At 57.5% G+C, this 19,079-nt stretch overlaps 3 protein-coding genes across 6 annotated transcripts in view; 2 read left to right on the forward strand and 1 right to left on the reverse strand.

The window, feature by feature from the left end:
• The window catches only part of CARD14 (caspase recruitment domain family member 14), a 17,726-nt gene extending 17,040 nt beyond the window's left edge, over positions 1-686 (forward strand). Inside the window, 1 exon segment of the mRNA XM_073232911.1 lies at positions 479-686. Within this exon segment, the coding sequence (XP_073089012.1) occupies positions 479-686 (208 nt within the window).
• Positions 144-8,503, reverse strand: SGSH (N-sulfoglucosamine sulfohydrolase). 2 transcript variants are annotated; one of them, XR_012130936.1, is made up of 9 exons: positions 8,368-8,503; positions 7,214-7,374; positions 5,716-5,821; positions 5,316-5,466; positions 4,829-4,985; positions 4,377-4,458; positions 3,478-3,681; positions 1,937-2,750; positions 144-1,824 (listed from the first exon to the last, which is right to left on the reverse strand). XR_012130936.1 is itself a non-coding variant. In XM_036996971.2 (8 exons), exons 1-8 carry the CDS (start codon positions 8,462-8,464, stop codon positions 2,191-2,193), a joined length of 1,518 nt encoding a protein of 505 aa, XP_036852866.2. In that variant the 5' UTR covers positions 8,465-8,503; the 3' UTR covers positions 144-2,190. The 2 variants fall into 2 exon arrangements, 1 of the variants encoding a protein (XP_036852866.2); XM_036996971.2 differs by having other exon boundaries at positions 144-2,750.
• Positions 8,470-19,079, forward strand: part of SLC26A11 (solute carrier family 26 member 11) — a 20,714-nt gene continuing 10,104 nt past the window's right edge. For all 3 annotated transcript variants that reach the window (XM_036996970.2, XM_036996969.2, XM_073236046.1), the window contains exons 1-8: positions 8,470-8,600; positions 9,267-9,502; positions 10,032-10,224; positions 10,592-10,677; positions 12,529-12,608; positions 13,398-13,540; positions 17,564-17,739; positions 18,155-18,227. In XM_036996970.2, the coding sequence (XP_036852865.2) occupies positions 9,269-9,502; positions 10,032-10,224; positions 10,592-10,677; positions 12,529-12,608; positions 13,398-13,540; positions 17,564-17,739; positions 18,155-18,227 (985 nt within the window). In that variant the 5' untranslated portion in view covers positions 8,470-8,600; positions 9,267-9,268. The remainder of the gene's footprint in view (positions 8,601-9,266; positions 9,503-10,031; positions 10,225-10,591; positions 10,678-12,528; positions 12,609-13,397; positions 13,541-17,563; positions 17,740-18,154; positions 18,228-19,079) is intronic.

Genomic DNA, 19,079 nt, shown 5'->3' on the forward strand with positions numbered 1-19,079 from the left:
GTGAACTGGCCCCAGGCTCCGAGCCTCGCTCCTGGAGTGTCACGGGGCGGTTCCCCCAACTTCTGGGACAAAGGTCCTGCTGCCCTCCCCTGCCCCACCCAGGAGCAGCCTGGAGGACAGTTGGGCAAAAACCTAGAACCTGCTTTAACTTGAGTAAGGCCACGTTTACTGGGGCTTATGCAGTCAGAACCCACCCACATTAGGTGAGGACAGATGCCAAAAGACAGTGTTTAGTAGTGATCTCCTGCTGCCCCTTTTATAATTTACAACTGAGGGTGGCAATGAGCCCCCATCCCCCTCTGTGTGATGTCGTTGCCCTCAGACCCCTGGAAGCGGGGCTGCCTGCATCTGGAAGCACTTGAACTTGCACCTGTGCAGCCAGCCCCCTAGAGTTCTGGACCCGTGGCCGGAGTCCTGGGCTCTGCAGGGCAGCCAGTGCTTCTCACCCTAAGCCCGTCCTCCTCTCTGGCCTGCGCAGGAAGGCCCTGCAGTGGCTCAGCACCTCGGAGGAGCAGCCCCTGGACGCGGGCAGGCAGGAAGAGGGCGAGCTGGACAGAGTGCCCTGTCTCTACTGCTGTCTGGCCCCCGACAGCTGGAGTGACCTCGACTCCCTGCTTGGCTGCATCCGCGCGGCCACTGCAGACGAGCAGAAGAAGGTGGTGTGGATAGAGCAGAGCCCCTGCTAACCACCCCCTGCACCTCCCTCCCAGGGCTGTGGGGATCCCGGCACCCATTAACACAGTCCTGCCCTTTGAGGTCAGGGCCTGGCCAGTATGGCTTTGTGGGAGCTCGCTACACAAGCCCAGCTCTCTCACCCTCCCACCCTGTGCAGGCCATAAACAGGCTTTTGAACCATCTGCTCATTTTTCTATGTAAACCTTCTCTGCCTCTCGCCAAGACTTCGCATTTCTCATGGTCTGAACCTGAGGCCCTGAGAATGTCTCCCCGATGGGGGCATCTCCTGCGCCTCCCAGAGCCCAGGAGCGGCCGGTGTCTTCCGCTGCCTACCGGTCTGACCTGAGTCACTGCACTTCACTTTCACATTTCAGTGTCAAAGGGCTCCTTCTAAACCCACTGAGGCCACAGGCTGGTGGCCCCAGTGCCCCCAAGGTCAGCGTCACCCTGCCTCCGGCAGAGTCATGCCTCAGTAACTCTAGTTTACAGGGACTGGCATGTGAACCAGTGAATAGTTTCCCAACGACTGAACAGTTATCTTCAGTGGTCTGCGCCTGATGGCCACCGTGCCTGGCCCAGGGACCCAGGAGGGTGTCCTGACAGCAGTGCCCCTGGAAGCTGCTCTAGAATTCTGGTTAGTGTTGCTATAAATATATTTCACTTAAAATAAAAAGCTTTTACGGAGCTCTGGCCTATGCCTCTCTCCCCACACACCCAGGAGATGACGGGAGAGGGAAGGGTGGGGTTGCCCAGCCACTCAAGGGACAAAGCCCTCCCCGCCCCTGGTTTCCCTAGGCAGAGCTTCTGCTCTGTGGCAGGCAGAGGGGGGCAGTTCCGGAGCACTCTACAGGCAACGTCTGTGCCACAGACACCAGCGCTCAGCCAAGGAGAACTAGCCCAGGCCAGAGTTTGGGAGAGCCTCACCCCCGGACGTTCACACAGAGGGTGAGTTCCGCCCGCACAGACCACAGGATGACACTCGTGAAGGGAGCCTGCCATGACCCAGAGGCCTCGTGGAAACATAGCCTGGGGGTCGGTGGATTAAGCCGGACACCGTGCTAGCACGGACAGTGAGGCCTGGACCTGCCCACCGCCACCTGCTTGGCTCAGAGAAGCCCCATCTCCTCTTGGGTGAAGGCCCAGGAACAACTGCGGGTTCCAAAGAATGAAGAGGGTCTCAAGCCCTAGGTCCCAGCCCCTTCCATCCACAGGTCCCCAACCCAACTCAGAAAACAAGACCCCTTGTTCACACCATCCTCACCTGCTGTGGGCTGGGAATCCATCCCATCCCAGGGTCTCCTACAACTCCTGTACTGGGACACGGCTCAGACACAAGGTCAGCAGTGTCCCCAAACACGGGGGTGGGGGTGGGGGAAGGGCCAGGGCACACGCCTTGCTCACCCCTCAGGCAGGATGCAGAGGCAGGGGCTGTGGGCTGTTCCCCTCCTGCCCCATCAGCTGAAATGGCTGGGAGTCGGGGCCTAGGCCTGGGGAGGGGCACATGCCCAGCGGCCCTCACAGCTCATTGTGGAGCGGCCGGCACTGTGGGGAGGGCTTGTCCTCCAGGACACCGTCAGGAGCACACACCCAGGGGTCATGCGTCTCCCACTGCCACTTGGCCAGCCGGGCCTGAAGCAGCCTCAGCACCTGTGCGTAGCGAGGGTCAGCGGCCAGGTTCCGGGTCTCCCACGGGTCCCGGCCCCTGTCATAGAGCTCCCAGCGCTCCCGGTAGTAATAGTGATGGAGGTCCTTGTACCAGCCGGTGGGCTGGCCGGCCACGGTGCGATTCAAGAGGTCCTGAAAGGTTGGCGACACGTAGAAGTCCTGGTCGATAGGGAAGGGCATCCTGAAGCTGAGGTTGTGCACGAGGCGGAAGCCCTGGTGGTACACTGAGCGCATGGGATAAGCCATGGTGACTTCATGGTGGCTCTGGCTGCCAAACACGGTGGTCCAGAGGGGCTCTGCTTCCAGTGCTGGCAGGAGGGACCGGCCAGTGAGCTCGACGGTCTTTGAGCCAAAGATGGTGTAGCTGGGGTAGGGGATGGAGAACCAATCCAAGACGGTGGGCGTGAGATCTGGAAGGGAGGCGGCATCTTAGCATGGTGGGTACCCCAGGACACTGGCCCTGCATCCCAGGGCTGAGGCCGAGCCATCTGGGAAGCTGGTGGGCCACCTAGCATGAGACATGACACCAACAGGGAGCTGCATGCACCCAACGCCTGGCATGCAGCCCCTCCCTCTGGGCCCCACTGCCTCTGATGGTGTAACAAGGCCCCAGCATGGCAGCCGTCAGCATCCTTCTAAATACCGTGGACCAGTGAGGAAGCTCATTATTCCTCTTCTGTGCTATGGCCACAGCTCTCCTCGACTTATGTTTTGGGGCCAAAGGGAGAGATGCGTCCCAGTCCGCAGGAGCCCGACTGTGCAAAGCGCGGGATTCCCCGGCACCCGCAGCAGCACCTGGGCACTTGTTAGAAATGCAAATTCTCAGGCCCCACCCCCAGATCTACTGAGTCAGGCACCCTGGGGGTGCAGCCTGCAATCTGAATTGTGAAAAGCAGTCCAGGTGCCTGGCTCTCACCAGTAGGCTGGTGGGAAAGTCCTGAAGGCAGCAAGACCCAGTCTAGAATCCCGGGTGGGAGCTGATAAGCCATGTGACCCTGGTCACTTACCTCACTGATAGTTTCTGCATCTGCAGATGGGGTGACCACCCCACACCCACATAATGCAGTAGTTGTGGCACTGTCTGGGCGTAGCTGAACTTTTGCTTGTGCCCCTCACCTGTAAGCACCAGAGGCATACCTAGGAGGCTCACGGAGGCCTCGCTGACCTGGCCCTGGCGCTGCGGGTGCTCCGGGGATGACACCAGCAAGGGCTCGGCGGTGCCCGGCCAGTACAGGTTGGTCCTGCCACTGGGGAAGGGGATCCCATTGTCTGACGTGAAGATCACCAGGGTGTCGTTCAGGACACCTGCTCCACGCAGCTCCTGGAGCACGAGTCCAATGCCTGTGGGGTGCAGAGGGGGGAGAGCAGAGCTCAGCCTCGGCCATGGAGGCGCGGGAATGTGCGTGGACTCACCTGGCCACTGGGCCTGTCACGTCCTCAGACCACCTCTGTTGTCCTTCCCACCAGCCCAGGCCTCTCACCCAACACTGCCAAGCGCCCCATCCTGAAGCAGGGACTGCATGGCCGAGGCCTTTGCCTTCCCGTTAGGGACACTGGCCATTTCTTGGCACTTCCATGGCACCCCTGTGCGGCTGCTACCAGCCATATGCTGGTTTCTGTGTTTGGCGGAACCTCATGTCTGCCCCATGGAGCTAACAGAGTCTTGGGCGGGGGCCAGAGACAGGATGGCCTCTACACCCAGCCCCTTCCCAGATCACCATGAACGAGTGGCATCAACACTTCCTACAGCACACTGAGTGGTGGTCCCCCCATAAGGCATGTCCAACCAGAACCTGGGAACTGGATCTTTGCAGATTTAATAATCAGGGCTCCCAAGATGCAGTCATCTTGAAGTACCCAGGTGAACCCTGAATCCAATGACACGTGTCCTCACAAGGAGGGCCTGGGCCCCGCAGGAAGAACTCTGCACTAGAGCCTCCGAGGGAGTACGGCCCTGTCCACACCGTGGTTTCAGACTTCCCGGGATGGGGGCCCAGCCTGTGGCCCATCCCACTGCTTGGGCAACTGTAACCCACCTTGGTCCATTCGGCTGATGGTGGTGTACTGAGCGGCCAGGTCAGCTCGGGCCGCCGGGGTGTCAGGGACAAAGTAAGGCACCTGGGGGACAGGTGGGTGGGAAGGCAAGGTTAGAGCAGATAGGTTGGAGGACAGGACAAGGCGAATGACCCCTGAACTGGGGTAGGAGATAAAGGTGTGCCTCTCTCCCAAGACCTGAAATTGTCTTCCTTCTGTTGACTGGATCAGCCCAGAAGCCACGGGGATGTTTCTGGATACACCACTCGGGCATTTACACTCTCTCGCCAGCCCCTCAGACAGGGACCCGGACCCCAGAGGTCAGAGGGTCTCCTTTCATGCTCAGTCACACATCTGGAATCAGGGCTGTAAGTCCCCAGGAGGGCCCGGCCCCCGACTGAAGTGGGGGAGAGGCAGGCAGGTGTCCTGGAGACACGGTGAGGGGCCCTCCTACCAGCACATCCTGGGGGTCGTAGGTCTTGGGGGTCCAGTCTGGGATCCACCCCATGCCACTCTCCCCATTGCCAAACTTCTCGCAGAAGGCCCCATACTGGGGCTGGGAGTGCCCGCAGCGGTGGGGGTCATGGAAGGCGACATAGAGGAAGAAGGGCCTGCAGGGGTGGTGGGGGTGGGGCCAAGCTCAGCAGTCGGCACCCCACCCAGCTTCCTACCCTGGGAGCCCCAATCTGTAGGAGGAAACTCCCCACTCGGCTCTGCCTGCTCCCCTAGAACTGAAGTCCCCCCATTATCCTCACTGCCTCAGTTTCCCCATGTTCCCTCCCGCTCTGACCACTGATAACTTCAGTATCTGGCGTTCTCCCCCCAACCCCGACTCTGCTGCTGGGGACTCTAAGAATCCCAACTAGTCTGGGATGTGCACCCTGCGTGGACCGCCCAGAGGCCTGGCAGTGCTCGGGAGGGGTGGGGGGGCCTCCCCGCACCTGTCATCCAGAGACTGCAGGAATTTCCGGACCAGCAGCTTAATTCTAGTGATGTTCCGCCCCACCTGCAGCACAGAGCCGTTCTCTTCCGTGTAGGCGAAGTCGAACGGGTACACCGTTTCGGGTCCCACATGCTTCTTCCCAATGATGCCTGGCGGTGGGGAGACGGTCCCGCGTAGTCTCCTGCTCCTCTCTGCACCCTTCCCCACCCCAAGCCTCTCCAAGGGCAGCCCCGGGCCTTGTTCTCATGGACCCTCAGCCCAGGCAGGAGGCCCAGGTCCTGGGGGACAAGTGCTCAGAGCAGCCGCAGGGCTGAGGGGGGCTCAGGACAAGGCCCCGCCCCTCCGGGGCTGGGAGGCCAAGTGCCGTGCTGTCCCGGTTGTGGCACGCAGCCTCTTACCTGTGCGAACACCGGCGCGGCCCAGCAACAGTGGGAGGCTCTGCACCCCGTCGAAGGAGCTGAAGTGGTGGATGTCCTGGTGCAGGCCATACATGCCGTTCTGATGCTGGGGCAGAGACACTGTGAGCCCGGGCACTGCCCGGCAGCCAGGGTCCTGCCCTGCCTGCTCCCATTCATACCTTGGCTCCTGAACCCCATTGTTCTTAGGTCCTTGATTTAGACTCACGTGGCCAGCACCCAGGGGGGTTCTCTCCACCTCTCCCTCCCTGCTGGACTGAGACAGGCCCGCTGGTCCCTCCCGCGAGACAGCAGCAGGTAGTGTGAGACTGCGACATGTACACCGAAATCAGGGTGGTTTTCCTTCCCTTTTTGCCTATCTGTACTTTCCAATCTTTCTATTAAGAGCACACGTCGTGGGGGAAAAGTTAGCAGTCGGCATCTCTTCACTAACTAGGTTTTTCTATAGTGTAAAAGAAATCACTGTCCATGCTGAACTCCAATCGGAAAACAGTGAGAAAAGCTCTCTATTCCTGCAGGAGACGTGCACAGACCAGCCTCCCTCTCTGTGGGCCTTCACTTGGCTCAGTCCCTCAGATGGGGGCCCACAGAGCAGAGCACCTCCCCATAAGGGAAGGGCAGCAGACAGCACATCACGCGTGCCCTGTATACCCACGTCTGTAGCAGCATTATTCACAACAGGCAAGTCTAGATGCAACCCAGTGCCCACCAGCAGATGGCCACAGGTAAAATGGGCTCTGTCTGTACAAGGGCATACGACTCAGCATCGAAAAGGAAGCGCATGCTGCTGTAAGGCTGTGACACAGGCGATCCTGAAGGACCCGTGCTCAGTGAAATAAGCCAAGCACAAAAGGATTTGTGCGAGGTGCCCAGAGTAGCCAAATCATAGAGAGAGCAGATGGAGATTGCCAGGGGCTGGGGGGCTGGAGTGCTAGGGTTTAGTGGGCACAGTGTTTGGTTTGCGAAGATGAAAAAGTTCTGGAGATGGAAGGTGACAGGTGCGCAATGTTAATGCACCTGGTACCCCTGAGATGCACACTCTTCAAAATGGTGAAAATGGTGAACGTTATGTTACATATATCTTAGCACAATGAAAACAAGGAGAGTGCCTTAAACAGCAGCAATTACCCTCACAAGAGCTCCTGGGACAACATCACAGGGGGTAACACTGGGCAAGTGAGTGCCAGGCACCTTGCTGTGTGCTTTACATATAAAGTACTAACTTGGCCAGTCCCATAATATGCCCACTTCCCAGGTGAGGAGATCGAGGCATTACACAGGCATGTGATTTGCTCACAGTCACACACAGCAGTGAGGCCAGGGCTCACAGGTGGGTACTTGGGGCCTCCAGCCCACACTTGGACCACTGGGCTGGGGTGGGGGAAGGTGGGCGAATCCCCAAGGGAGACCAGGGAGGGCTTCCCTGCGGCAGAGCTGTCAGGGGCACACCTTCCCCATGCCCTTCCCTTGCCCCCCTCACCTGGGGCAGGCCGGTGAGGAGGCTGGCCCGGCTGGGAGAGCAGCTGCTGACAGAGGTGAAGGCACTGCGGAAGGTCAGGCTGCGGCGGGCCAAGGCATCCAGGTGAGGGGTGCTGATGGCACTGTTGTTGTAAGCACCGCTCTCAAAGCCTCCGTCGTCCGCTGAGGCGGGCAGGAGAGAGGCCACGGTGGGCTGGGCTCAGGAGGAGGGACCCCTGGGGTCCTGCCACAGTGCCCTGGGCCAGCGATGCCAGGTGATTGTGATACCCAGATGGACATAACTCCCAGGGTGTGTGACATTCAGCAGGCATGATACCTGGGTGGGAATGCTCCCAGGCATGCATGAAAACCCAGTGAGCAGGCAGGCATTGAACTTGGGGTGTGTGTGGGGGGGGCAGGTGAGTAGGCAGGCGAGGTTGACCAGTAGGCAGGAGCCCGCCCCTCAGTAGACAGCTGTTTATGTTACAATTAGCTGGAGGGCCTTGCTGGTGACCACAAAGCTAATCACAAAGTGTGAATCTGGCAGAGGGCCAGACCTCAAAAGAGGAAAGAATCAGGTTGCCCTGTGATGCGCTCTGGTTGCCCAAGGCGGAAGTCTCGTGAGCGGCAGGGTGTTGGAGGAACTTGGGATCGGGGAGAGGGCAGGTGGGTAGTGGGGCTGCGCCCCTCGGCCAGGAGGAGAGCTGAGCCACAGCGCTCCGGGGCTGAGGAGAGCAGGGCAAACTCAGACGGCTACCACCGCTGGAGAGAAGAGGAGAACCCCAAAGTGCCCTGATCGCGTCTCTGGGGACATGGGCACCAGCCGCTCTTCGGCATCCCCTCTGGGATCTGTGGACCCGAGTTCCGGGAAGCCGCCCAGCTTCGCGAGCTGCGGGATCCGCAGGGTTATCCCTGGTTGCTCTGGGCGCGGGGTGGGGGGTGTGCAGGATCAGACCCGGGGGCACTGCGGGGTGCTGAACGACGGGGACCCCTACAGACCCCGCGGTGGCGACGTCGCCCCTGCCTCCCTCTCCAAAGAGCCGGCCACGAAGAGCTGGGGCAGCAGAGAGGAGAGACCGGGAGGACATGGCGGGGGTGGAGTGGGGAGGGCTGCAGGGCACACGGGTCGGCGCTGGCCGCTGGGGGAGCAGCGTGGGGGGGGCGGGGCGCACTCACCGAGGATCAGCAGCACGTTCCGGGAGCGCGCCCGGTGCGCGCAGCAGAGCCCCAGGACGAGCACCACCACCCAGCAGGCCGAGCCCCAGCGGCGCATGGCGGCGGATGGCGGCGGCTCTCGGTCCGGCCCCGCCCCGGTCACGTGCGCGCGAGGCCCCGCCCTCCGCTCGCCTCCCGTTGCGGTTCCTCCGGACCCGTCGGAGACGTCGGGAGTCCCCGAGCTGCGGCGCAGGGTGAGCCCGCGGGGCGGCAGGCCGGGGGCCCGGGGCGGCGCGGAAGAGCGGCCGGGGAGTGGCCAGGGCGGCCGACGCAAGGGGCGGTGTCTCCCGCAGGACCCCTCCCCAGCAGGTCCCAAGGCTCTCGGTCTTGCTGGCACCAGCGGGCCGCGGACCGTCAGCCACCATCAGACCTCAGGGCCCCGCCACACATCGGGGGCGGGGTGGGGTTCTGCACAGAGCAGCCCCGCCGGGGCCGGGGGTGGGGGCTGGCCCGGGCCGGCCCTGCGCACACGGGGCACCGGGACCCTAGAGGCTGCTGCGCACCCTAGTTAATGAGGCGCCTCTGACGTTCTCCCAGAACCCACTAGAACCTCGGGGCTCCTCTGGGACGCGAATGCCACAGGTGGGGGTGGGGGTTCGACGCGGCCGCGGGTTGCAGCCGCCCAGCGCCTCAGTTCGCCGTAATGGGCGGAGCCCGCTTGGTGCGCCCTCGGGAAGCCCCGCGCCACACACCCACCCTGCGCACCGGCCGTTACCTCCTCTCTTAGACCAGCAAGGGGAACACTTAACCCGTCTGGCTCAAACCCGCACCCCGTAACCCTGGACACCCCGCCCTATTGCTGGGCTGTCCGAATCTCGGACTCTGACTGCTGCTCTGCGTTGCCCCCATGCCCATCTCAGGCATGCCCTCGTCTGTGAAGGCGCTGGGTCCGGCGAGGCCCTCCGGTACCAGTATGGGCCCCCAGGCCCGCTGCTGCTTGCCTGCGGCCCTGCAGAGGAGGCTGCCCATCCTGGCCTGGCTACCTAACTACTCCCTGCAGTGGCTGAAGATGGACTTTATCGCTGGCCTCTCGGTGGGGCTCACAGTCATTCCGCAGGCCTTGGCCTATGCTGAGGTGGCTGGACTCCCACCCCAGGTGAGATGTCTGCCGCCCCTGCCAGCTACATCCCCTTCACAGGGCAGGACCCCACTCCAGGCCTCCCGCCCGGAAGCAGGGTACAAACGCATAGTATCCTCTCCAGGCAAACGCAGCACCCAGAGCTCCAGTCCCGTGAGACCCAAGAAGCCTTACTTTATGTCTGGAGCATGTGACTGCCTTTGGGCAGACACGCCCTTGTAACTTTCCTTGTCACACGTGTCACGTGCAGCACCCAGCCAGTTCTGCATTGTCTCATGAGGCCAGTGAGATGACCCCCGGCAGCCTTACGGCTCGCAGACTCACGTACACACACGCACACCGGCTTCGGCTGCGAGCCCCCGAGTGCAGGGCAGGTGCAGGTCCACAACTGTGAATAATAGAGGGAAGCGATTTGCCCTGCCTGCCTAGGGTGGTGTGCCCAGGGCTCGCGGGGGGCACCAGATGTCCCTGTGCCCAGACGCCCGCAGCAGGGGCACCGTGGGCATGCCCCGTGCCTCCCTGGCGCTCACAGTGCTCTCCCACACAGTACGGCCTCTACTCTGCCTTCATGGGGTGCTTCGTGTATTTCTTCCTGGGCACCTCCCGGGACGTGACTCTGGGCCCCACGGCCATCATGTCCCTGCTCGTCTCCTTCTACACCTTCCACGCCCCCGCCTATGCTGTGCTTCTGGCCTTCCTGTCAGGCTGCATCCAGTTGGCCATGGGGTTCCTGCACTTGGGTAAGACTCCCGTGCTTTCCTGCTGCTGTGTAGAGTTTGGGGGCAGCTCCTGGGGCACTGAGGCACCCACCCCAGGGGATGCCCCTGCCCTCAGCATTTCCCCTTTGCATTCCAGGGGCTATGCGTGTGTGGAGGGGGGTGTGGAGGGGGCCTTCTGCTTAGGGGCCGGGACATGAGGAGAAGTGCCCCGCGCCTCATATCCTAGCCCTCCCTCTTCTGCTCTCCAGACCAGCCTAATAAAGGCATGCTGGCCCCCAGTCCCCTAGCCCCAAATCCACCTGTACCACCTCTCCCTGCCCACATCCACCCATGGGCCCTGGGTCTGGGCAGGGTTGAGACCAGCTCGGCATTCCCTTTGGCTGGCCAGGGTTCCTGCTGGACTTCATCTCCTGCCCGGTCATTAAAGGTTTCACCTCTGCTGCTACCATCACCATTGGCTTTGGGCAGATCAAGGTAGGCCATCTGTGGGCATCGGGGCACCTGCTGGGTAGCAGGACCACAGCCGGGCCCTGGTACATGTGGGCCAGGTGCTGTCTTGCTATTCCACAGCTTGGAGCCCCTGGGGCTTGTTGCATGGATCTGCATTAATAAAATGACCCCTTTGGGTAAATGCTGAGTGACAGTGAGGTTCTACACCAGGTGATTCAGGGGACGGGTGATGACAGCCCCTGCTCTGGGCAGAGCTTGTAGACCAGTGCGCTTGGCTGTCCTCACCAAGTGGTGCCATTGTGTTGCGTTTTCTGCACACTCGGCCAGCAGGCCCTCACGCATCAAGGCTATCCTACCAAAATGTCGACAAGCAGATGCGTCCCTGTGTGAACTTGGCTAGATGATTTCATTTTTGTGTTTTGCCCAAATTTCTGTTTAATATATTTCAAGTGTCATGCTGCCTTGTTACTATTTAAAACATCAGCAAGCAGTGCTGGACCCCGTCATCATGTGTGATCTGAGGATGTTCCTTTACTCTCTTTCACGATGTAAGCCCCTGGAGGGCGGGAGCTGCTCTGCTGGCAGCTGCTGCCCCGCCCAGCGCTATGCTTGGAGTGAAGTCAGAGCGGGCTCAGCTGGGTGTGCAGAATGGGGCCGAGGCGGATGGTGCAGATGAGGCCATGGGGCCCCGGGTGGCAGCCGAGGCCCCTGCCTGGTGACCAGGTGTCACCCCCTGGCCTGGCCAAGGCGTGGTTCCCACCAGCAGGTGTGGTCCAGGCTGGCAGGGGGCAGTAGGAGGCGCTTGTTGCCGTCTTACTGTATCCTGGGTACTGGGTGAAACACCCGCAGCTCCCCAGGAGGCAGGTTTATGGTTTTCTCCACTTAGAAAGGTGTGGGCAAACCGATCTGTGTATCACGTGTGCCCTGTGTCAGGGTAAGTTTGGCAAATGCCATTTTGTAGGGTGGTCTGTCCCTTATTCTGGAAACAAAACCCTTCATTTTTAGTGCCAAAAATGTTCTTTCACGTAGGATGGTCCCCCATAGAGCATAGAGGGTAGATTCTTTAACTCTGCGCATGTGGGGACCCCAAGACTTTAAAAAGCCTTAACTCGTTCGCGAGCCCCCAGGCGGGGTGGGGTCCTCCTGACCTGCTCTTGCTCCCGCCCACCTAGTCCTTCCTGGGTCCGGCTGTGCGCGCCCTGGGGTCTCGGAGCCACACTGCCCCGGGACGGAGTCTGGTCCTCGACTTCCCGCCCCCACACTGCCCACTGGGTCTCAAGCGGGGTGAAGAGCTAAAGCACACGACGGCGGACCCCCGGGATTGTGGTGGGAGGCCCTGACACCCGAGTCTCCCGCACCAGTTCCCGGAGGCCGGAAGCCCAGGCGGCCCATCCTCAGCTCTGCGGGGGTTTTTCCCTGTTCAGAGGCGGTGCCGTGTGGGGGTGGGGGTGCCGTGTGGGGGTGGGGGTGCCTCCGAGCGAAACGCGTCCTTGGGCTGGCCCGGGGCAGGGGCGCGAACCCGAGGCAGCGGGGCCTTGCGGCGGGGGCAGGGCCTCAGACCGCGGACCCTGAATAGGGCCCCGTCCAGCCGGTCTCCCTGCTTTGAGATCCCTGGGCTGGTTCGCCTCAGAAATGAGAACAATTCGCAGTCGCGTCATTGACTCCAAGCACTTTCCCTGGAGGGTAACTTTGATCCCCTGCAGTTGGGCTGTGGGAATGGGCAGGTGGCCCGCGGGGAGGCCGGGGGAGCCGGAGAGGTGCCCCAGGAAGGGCCCTCGTGTGACGGGGGACTCTGGGGCGGGCGGAGACACAGCGGACAGGGCTCCAGGCCTCACTCAGGGAAGGATGTCTAACTGAACCCCCCTGTTGGAACAGAACCTCCTGGGCTTGCAGAACATCCCGAGGCAGTTTTTCCTGCAAGTGTACCACACCTTCCGGAACATCGGAGAGACCAGGTAGCCTGCTGGCCTTGGGTTCTGCCCCCAGATAAGGAGGCGCTTCCCTGCAGACCCCCTCTCCCGGCCCCTCCGCATTGCCACGGCTGCCAACCCCCACCCCGACCCGCGTGGCATTTACTCCAGTCCTCCAGGGCCTTGCTGTTCCAGTAAGTTCACCACCATAGCTGGTTAGAAACGCAGACCCAGGCACCCCAGGCCTCATCAGTAGGATTTACTGGGAGCCCAGGCGGTCTGTGTGCCTGGTGAGGTGTGAGGTCTGCGCAGGCAACCTGAGAGCAGGTCACCTGCCCTGGCGCTGAGCTTTCCCGGGTGTGAGAGTCTGAGGACGCCACGCAGAGGAAGGGCAGGCAGTCCCCTTCTCAGAAGTTCATAGTTCATAGTTCAGTGAGGAAGAAAGAACTCGGGGAAAGCAGAGGTACACAGAACATGCAGGTGCCCCGGGGACCGCTGGCAGGCAGAGAGGTGATAGCGGCTACACAGCTAGTCGTTGGGTTCCCTCAGATGGAGGGTCCCTCCCAGAGGGCAGGCAGGTTAAAGAGACAAACAGGAGATCCTCGTGGCTGAACCCAGCCAGCAGCCAGGACTCTCTGGCTGGGGGAGCAGGAGGAGATGACCTGGGCCTTGACGCCCAGACCTGTGCGGGCCTGTGGACTTGCTGGGCTTCTTATAAAGCTTTGAACTAGAACAGGGATGCAGATTTCTTAGGAAACAGTGGAAAGCACAGCCAAGAGAAAGCTTACCAGCAGAAGCGGTAGCCGCTGGGCAGTGACCAGCATCTGTCTGCAGGGTGGGCGACGCCACGCTGGGGCTGGTCTGCATGCTGCTGCTGCTGGTGCTGAAGCTGATGCGCGACCACGTGCCTCCTGTCCACCCTGAGATGCCCCCCGGCGTGCGGCTCAGCCGTGGGCTGGTTTGGACTGCCACAACAGGTGAGGGCTCTAGCTGAGGACCAGCTCCACAGCCATCCTGTGTGCACCTTGGGAGCCCTGGGTCCCACCTCTGGGGATTCTCGTGTCACCAGTCTGGGTGTGACTTGGGCCTTGGGATCTTTAAAACGTGTTGGGTGGTTCTCACACGGAGCCCGGGCCAAGAACAATGATTTGCAGCAGTGTTCTCAACCAGGGATGATTTTGTGCCCTAGGGGACACTTGGCAATGTCTGGAGACATTTTTGGTTGACACTAGGGCAAGGCTGTTACTGGCATCCAGAGGCCAAGGATGCCACTCAACATCCTGCAATGCACAGCCTGCCATGGCAAAGGATGACCGGGCCCAAAATGTCAGCAGTGCCAAGGTTGAGAAACCCTGGCTGTTCCCTGGGAGAGAAAACAAATTCCACCGAGGCCAACTGGTTCAGTTTTAGTTGTGCACCTGCTAGGAGTAAACATTTTGCTGTGCGCACAGAATCACCAGGTTGAGTCACAGTTAACAGAAGGGTCCTTGAAGGAAGGCTGAGGTAAGGGCTGCAAGGGAAGGAGGTAGTGTAGCCCTCAGCTGGTTGGAGGGCCGTCTCTCCGGAGCTGGAACCCTTTCCTCAGAGGTGCCGTGACTGCGCCGCCAGGAGGTGACACCCAGAGAGGAAGGCAAGCCAGGGAAAGCAAGGAAGCGTGGGTGCTCCTGGGCCTTCTCAGAGCTGGCGGGGAAATGGAAATCAGCCCGCACTTGGCCTGCTCTTTGGCAGCCGTGAAATCCATCCAGCTGTAGGAGGGATGGGGTGGCAGGATTTGGCCCTTGAGTCTCTTCTAGCTGCTCAGGCTGGACCCCGTCCCTAGAGTTGCCCGGCAGACCGTGTTCTGCAGCCGTGACTCAATGCTGCAAGCTCTGTAGCGTGGAAGAGCCCTGGGTGTGTAGTGCCCTACAGCACCTGGCTTTGCCGTCTACCTGGCAGGTGACCTTGCATGTCACTCACCAAAACTTCCGAGCTTTATTTCAGCTGTCTTCAGTGAAAACAGCTCAATGCTCTGTTCTCTGCAACCTCGCCACTCAAGATCCTCAGGCCAGAAGCCTGGACAACCCTGTGAGGTGCCCCAAATGCAGCCTCTCGGGCCCCACCCAGTTCTGGCTCAGGATCCTCGCGTTAACATGCCCACCAGGGGAATTGTAGGCACGCCAAAGTCTGAGGAGCCCTGGAGGGTTCTCGGGCTGCTCTCTCCTCTCTCTGCAGTCTCACCTTCAGAAATGAGCTGCTGAGCTCTCCACCGTTGTTTTTTAAGTTGTTGTTTAAGCTTGTATTAGAGCTGTGTGAGGCCAGGTGGGTCTGTGGCCTCACCTTGTGTTTATTTCGCAGTTTGTACCTCCTCTGAGCCCCAGGGCAGCCTTGTGAGGTTGTCGTTTCTCCCCTTTTGCAGATGGAAAAGTGGAGCCTTGCGGAGGTTGAATGTGTTCTGATGTGACAGATGGTGATTTATGCTTTATAAAACCTTTTGTATGTACCTACACATAATGGTCACGTCAGTACTGCCTTTGATTCCTGACAGTCTTGAGGATGGCGAGATTTTCCCCATTTTGCCAACGAGGAAAATGAGGCTCTGAAAAGTAAAACAGACAAACCAAATGAGGCTTCTCGGGGCCACACACCTAGGAAGGGGCTAAGTGAGGACTTGCTCCCAGGTCATCCACCTTCCTTCCCTCCTGGTCAGTTGATCTAGAAGCATGTCGATTTTATTGATCTTCTCACTGACCCAACTTTTGAGATTTTCATTAACCTCTCTATTGCTTTTATTTTCTAGGTCTTTGATTTCTGCTCTCATCTCAATTATTTTCTTTCTTCTGTTTATTTTGGGTTTACTTTTTCTTTCTTTTAAAATTCTTAAGGTGGAAGCTGAAGGCTTTGAGACTTTCACTTATTCTAATATAAATGGTTAATGCTATAAATTTTCCTCTCAGCACTATATGAGCTGCGTTCCACAATATTGGTATGTGGTGTTTTCATCTTCATTTAGTTATATATACTTTCTGATTTCCATTTTGACTTTTCCTTTGACTCATGGATCATTTAGAAGTGGTTTCTTTGATTTCTCCTTTGAACCATGGGCTACTGAGGAGTTACTATAGTGTTTCCAAATATTTGGGAATTTCTCAGTTAGTATTTTGCTGTTGATTTCTAATTTAATTCCATTGTGGTCAGAGAACATACTTTGTATGTACCTACACATACAAGGTTATAATTTTCTTTTGAAATGACCCAGTTTATCCCTGGTCTTTGCTCTGAAATCTACTTTGTCTGATATGAATGGAACTATTCCGGCTTTCTTTTGATTATTACTAGCATATATTTTTTCAGTCTTTTACTTTTAACCTGTTTAACCTATTTGTGTCTTTATGTTTAAAGTGTATTTTTTGTGGGAAGTTTATAGATGGGTTTTGTTTTTTAAATCCAATCCCTGACTTTTAATTGGGGCCAGTAGGTTAACATGGTTATTGGTATGTTTGGCCTTAGATCTGCCAGATGGCTCCTTATTGCCTACTTGTCTCATTTGTTCTTTGTTCCCTTTTCCCCTTCTCTACCTTCTTTTGAATTGTGTGTTTTTTTATGATTTTTTATTTCCTTTATTGTCTTATTGGGTATAACTGCTGTGTGTGGGGCCTTTTGTTTTTATCTGTTAGTGGTTGCATTAGGGTTTACAGCATCTTATCTCACTGCAGTAGCTACTGTTTCATGTTGATAGAAGAGCCTTATGGCAGGATAAGAATACTTCTGTCTCTCCCTTCTCAGCCTTTGCACTGCTGTTGTCACGTATATTTCTTCAGCATTTATTGTAAGTGCCACAATAATCAGTATCGTCCCTCTCTAAACATGCAATTTATTTTAAAGAGATAAAAATATAAGAGCAAAGTCTTCTCTGTCTACATACATCGTCACTCTGGTTCTCTTCATTCCCTTGTAGTCCCAGATTTCTGTCTGTATCATCTTCCTTTTGCCTGAAGGGCGTCCTTCATTGCTCCTTGTAGGGCGCTTCTGCTGCCGACGACTTCTTTTCGCTTCTGTATATCTGGAAGAGTCTTTATTTGCTTTGCTTTCACTTTTGGATAGTTTTGCTGGATATAGGATTCTAGACAGGATTTTTTTCCCTCCTTCTGTACTCCTAACCAGAAGTGTGCTGTCATTCTTTGTCCCTCTACATATGACCTTTTTGTCTAGCTACGTTTAAGATACTCTCCTTATCACTGGTTTTAGGCAATTTGATTATGATGTATCTTGGTGAATTTTTGTGTGTGTGTTTCTTGTGCTTGGGATTCATTTGGGCTTTTTTTGGATATGTGGGCTTACAGTTTTCATCAAATTTGGAAAAAAATACCCAGCCATTATTTCTTCAAATCCTTGTACTGTCCCTCCATGCCATTCCATGAACTTGGACTGTGGACCCTAACACACCTGTACTAGGCCACCCAAAATTGTTCTGCAGCAGCTGACGCCCTGTACAATCTCTGTTTTCTCCAGGTGTTTTATTTTGCATAAGTTCTGTTGCTACAGCTTCAAGTTCACTAGTCTTTTCACCTGCAGTATCTAATCTGTTTTTAGTCCCACCCAGTCTCAACGTTATGGTTTTCATTTCTAGAAGTTCACTTTGGGGAATAGGCACGTATGCCACTGTTCCATTCATTTTGTATAGTTTTGAGTTTTAGTTCTTTTGGCAGTAGGCTGAGCCTGCAGTGTTACTCTGTCTTCAAAGAGGAATCATCCCAGGACATCTGATCTCAGAGTGTCTTTCCAGCTATTCCACTGGCTGTACGGTCCCTGGCCACCAATAGGCGACATGCACACTGGCCCCGTGTGCCACTCCTCATCTGTCCCATTGTCATGCGTTTTCTATGGCGCCACATGGTTGCGTGTGTCTGCTGGAGTGAAAGGGGTTGTAGCTGGGGTGAGGTCTTCCTCCTCCTGAGGTGCATTTACCCGGTTGCCCAGAGGGGCCAGGTCTCACCAGTGGTCTCTCCCTCCATCTGCCCCAGCTCGCAATGCCCTGGTGGTCTCCTTTGCTGCCCTGGTTGCGTACTCCTTCGAGGTGACCGGATACCAACCTTTCGTTCTAACTGGGGAGATAGTCAAGGGGCTTCCTCCGGTCCAGACCCCTCCCTTCTCAGTGACCACTGCCAATGGGACAGCCTCCTTCACCGAGATGGTACAGGTGAGTAGAGACGGGGAGTCAGGCAAGCTGGGCTGAGCTGTAGTGGCCTCTGGGCCTCGTTCTGTGCCCCTAATGTACCTGCTTAGCGATGGGGAGCTCTGAGCTCAGCTAGGACCCCTGGCTCTGCACCGAGGGTCGGCTCTGGGTGCAGGGACAGGCCTGGAAGAGTTCCAGATCGGGCACAACCTCAGCGGATACCACGTTTTTTTCTCCGGCCTGTGCCCAGGGTGCCCCTCCCCCTGCAGACACTGGCAGAGCAGGAGTCCGCCGCCTGCTCCTTGTATGGCGGGAGATGGTTCTTCCTTGCGTGTGCGAGCTCACAGCCGTGCAGCTGCAGTGTGCTTGCCCTGCTGCCTGGGCAGACCCTTCCCCTCCTCCCCCAGAGGTCGCTCACTGCCCCTCTCTCCTCTCGCAGGGCATGGGGGCCGGGCTGGCCGTGGTGCCCCTGATGGGTCTCCTGGAGAGCATCGCGGTGGCTAAATCCTTTGGTAGGTGCCCACCCCACCCTCTGCCTCCGCATCTTATTCTGGAGCCCCACCTGCCTTGCCTGCCTCCTTTCTTGCTTGCTTTTATCTGATTTTGTTAAAATTAAATCTTTATCCACTTAATACATACTCATGTTTTTTTAAAAAAATGTATAGTAAAAATGGATTTACAAGATTAATGATACCAAAATAAAAAAAAAAAAGAAAAGAATTTACAATAAAGAACCCCCTGCAGTGGTGGCTGGCAGCGTTTGACAGCCTGCGTCGGCAGGAATAGCCCTGGCCGGCTGCACCTTCTGTGATGTGAACGCCCCCCACCCCAACCCCGCTGATTTCACGCTGACCGTGGAGTTTGAAGTTCACGTCTGGGAGGGGATGGGCAGTGGCTGCCACTGCCGTACAGGTACAGGTAGCCACACCGGTTATGGTACAAGAAATTAGGAAGCAATGAGTTTTAAGTAGTATCTTTGTTAGTAACATAGTTAATTTAATTGGTAATAATGGCTGTATTTAGTAACCGGCTTGTAAAATTCCTAAGCACTTAACAGTAAGCTCTTTGCAGCTGGCTGAGCACCCCAGGCCTGTCGCCTCCTCACTCCCAGAGAGCCGGGAAACATTACTCTCCTTAACTATCTATTTGCCGCTGGGAGTGCTGGTCCCCTGCATGTGAGCTGAGGTCACTTAGCCTATCATGTGTCACCTCCCTGCCCTCTTAGGCCTGCTGGACTTCCAGCTTTGTATCGTCTGTGTGTACATGACATGCTCTTTCTGCCGTGTAACGCGACTAAGCCTTCTCTGCGTCTGGTATAGGCTGATTCTAAAGGTTAAAACCCAGTACACACTGTGTACATCATT

This window comes from Manis javanica, chromosome 4 (assembly GCF_040802235.1).
Source record: "Manis javanica isolate MJ-LG chromosome 4, MJ_LKY, whole genome shotgun sequence".
Taxonomy (NCBI): Eukaryota; Metazoa; Chordata; class Mammalia; order Pholidota; family Manidae; genus Manis; species Manis javanica.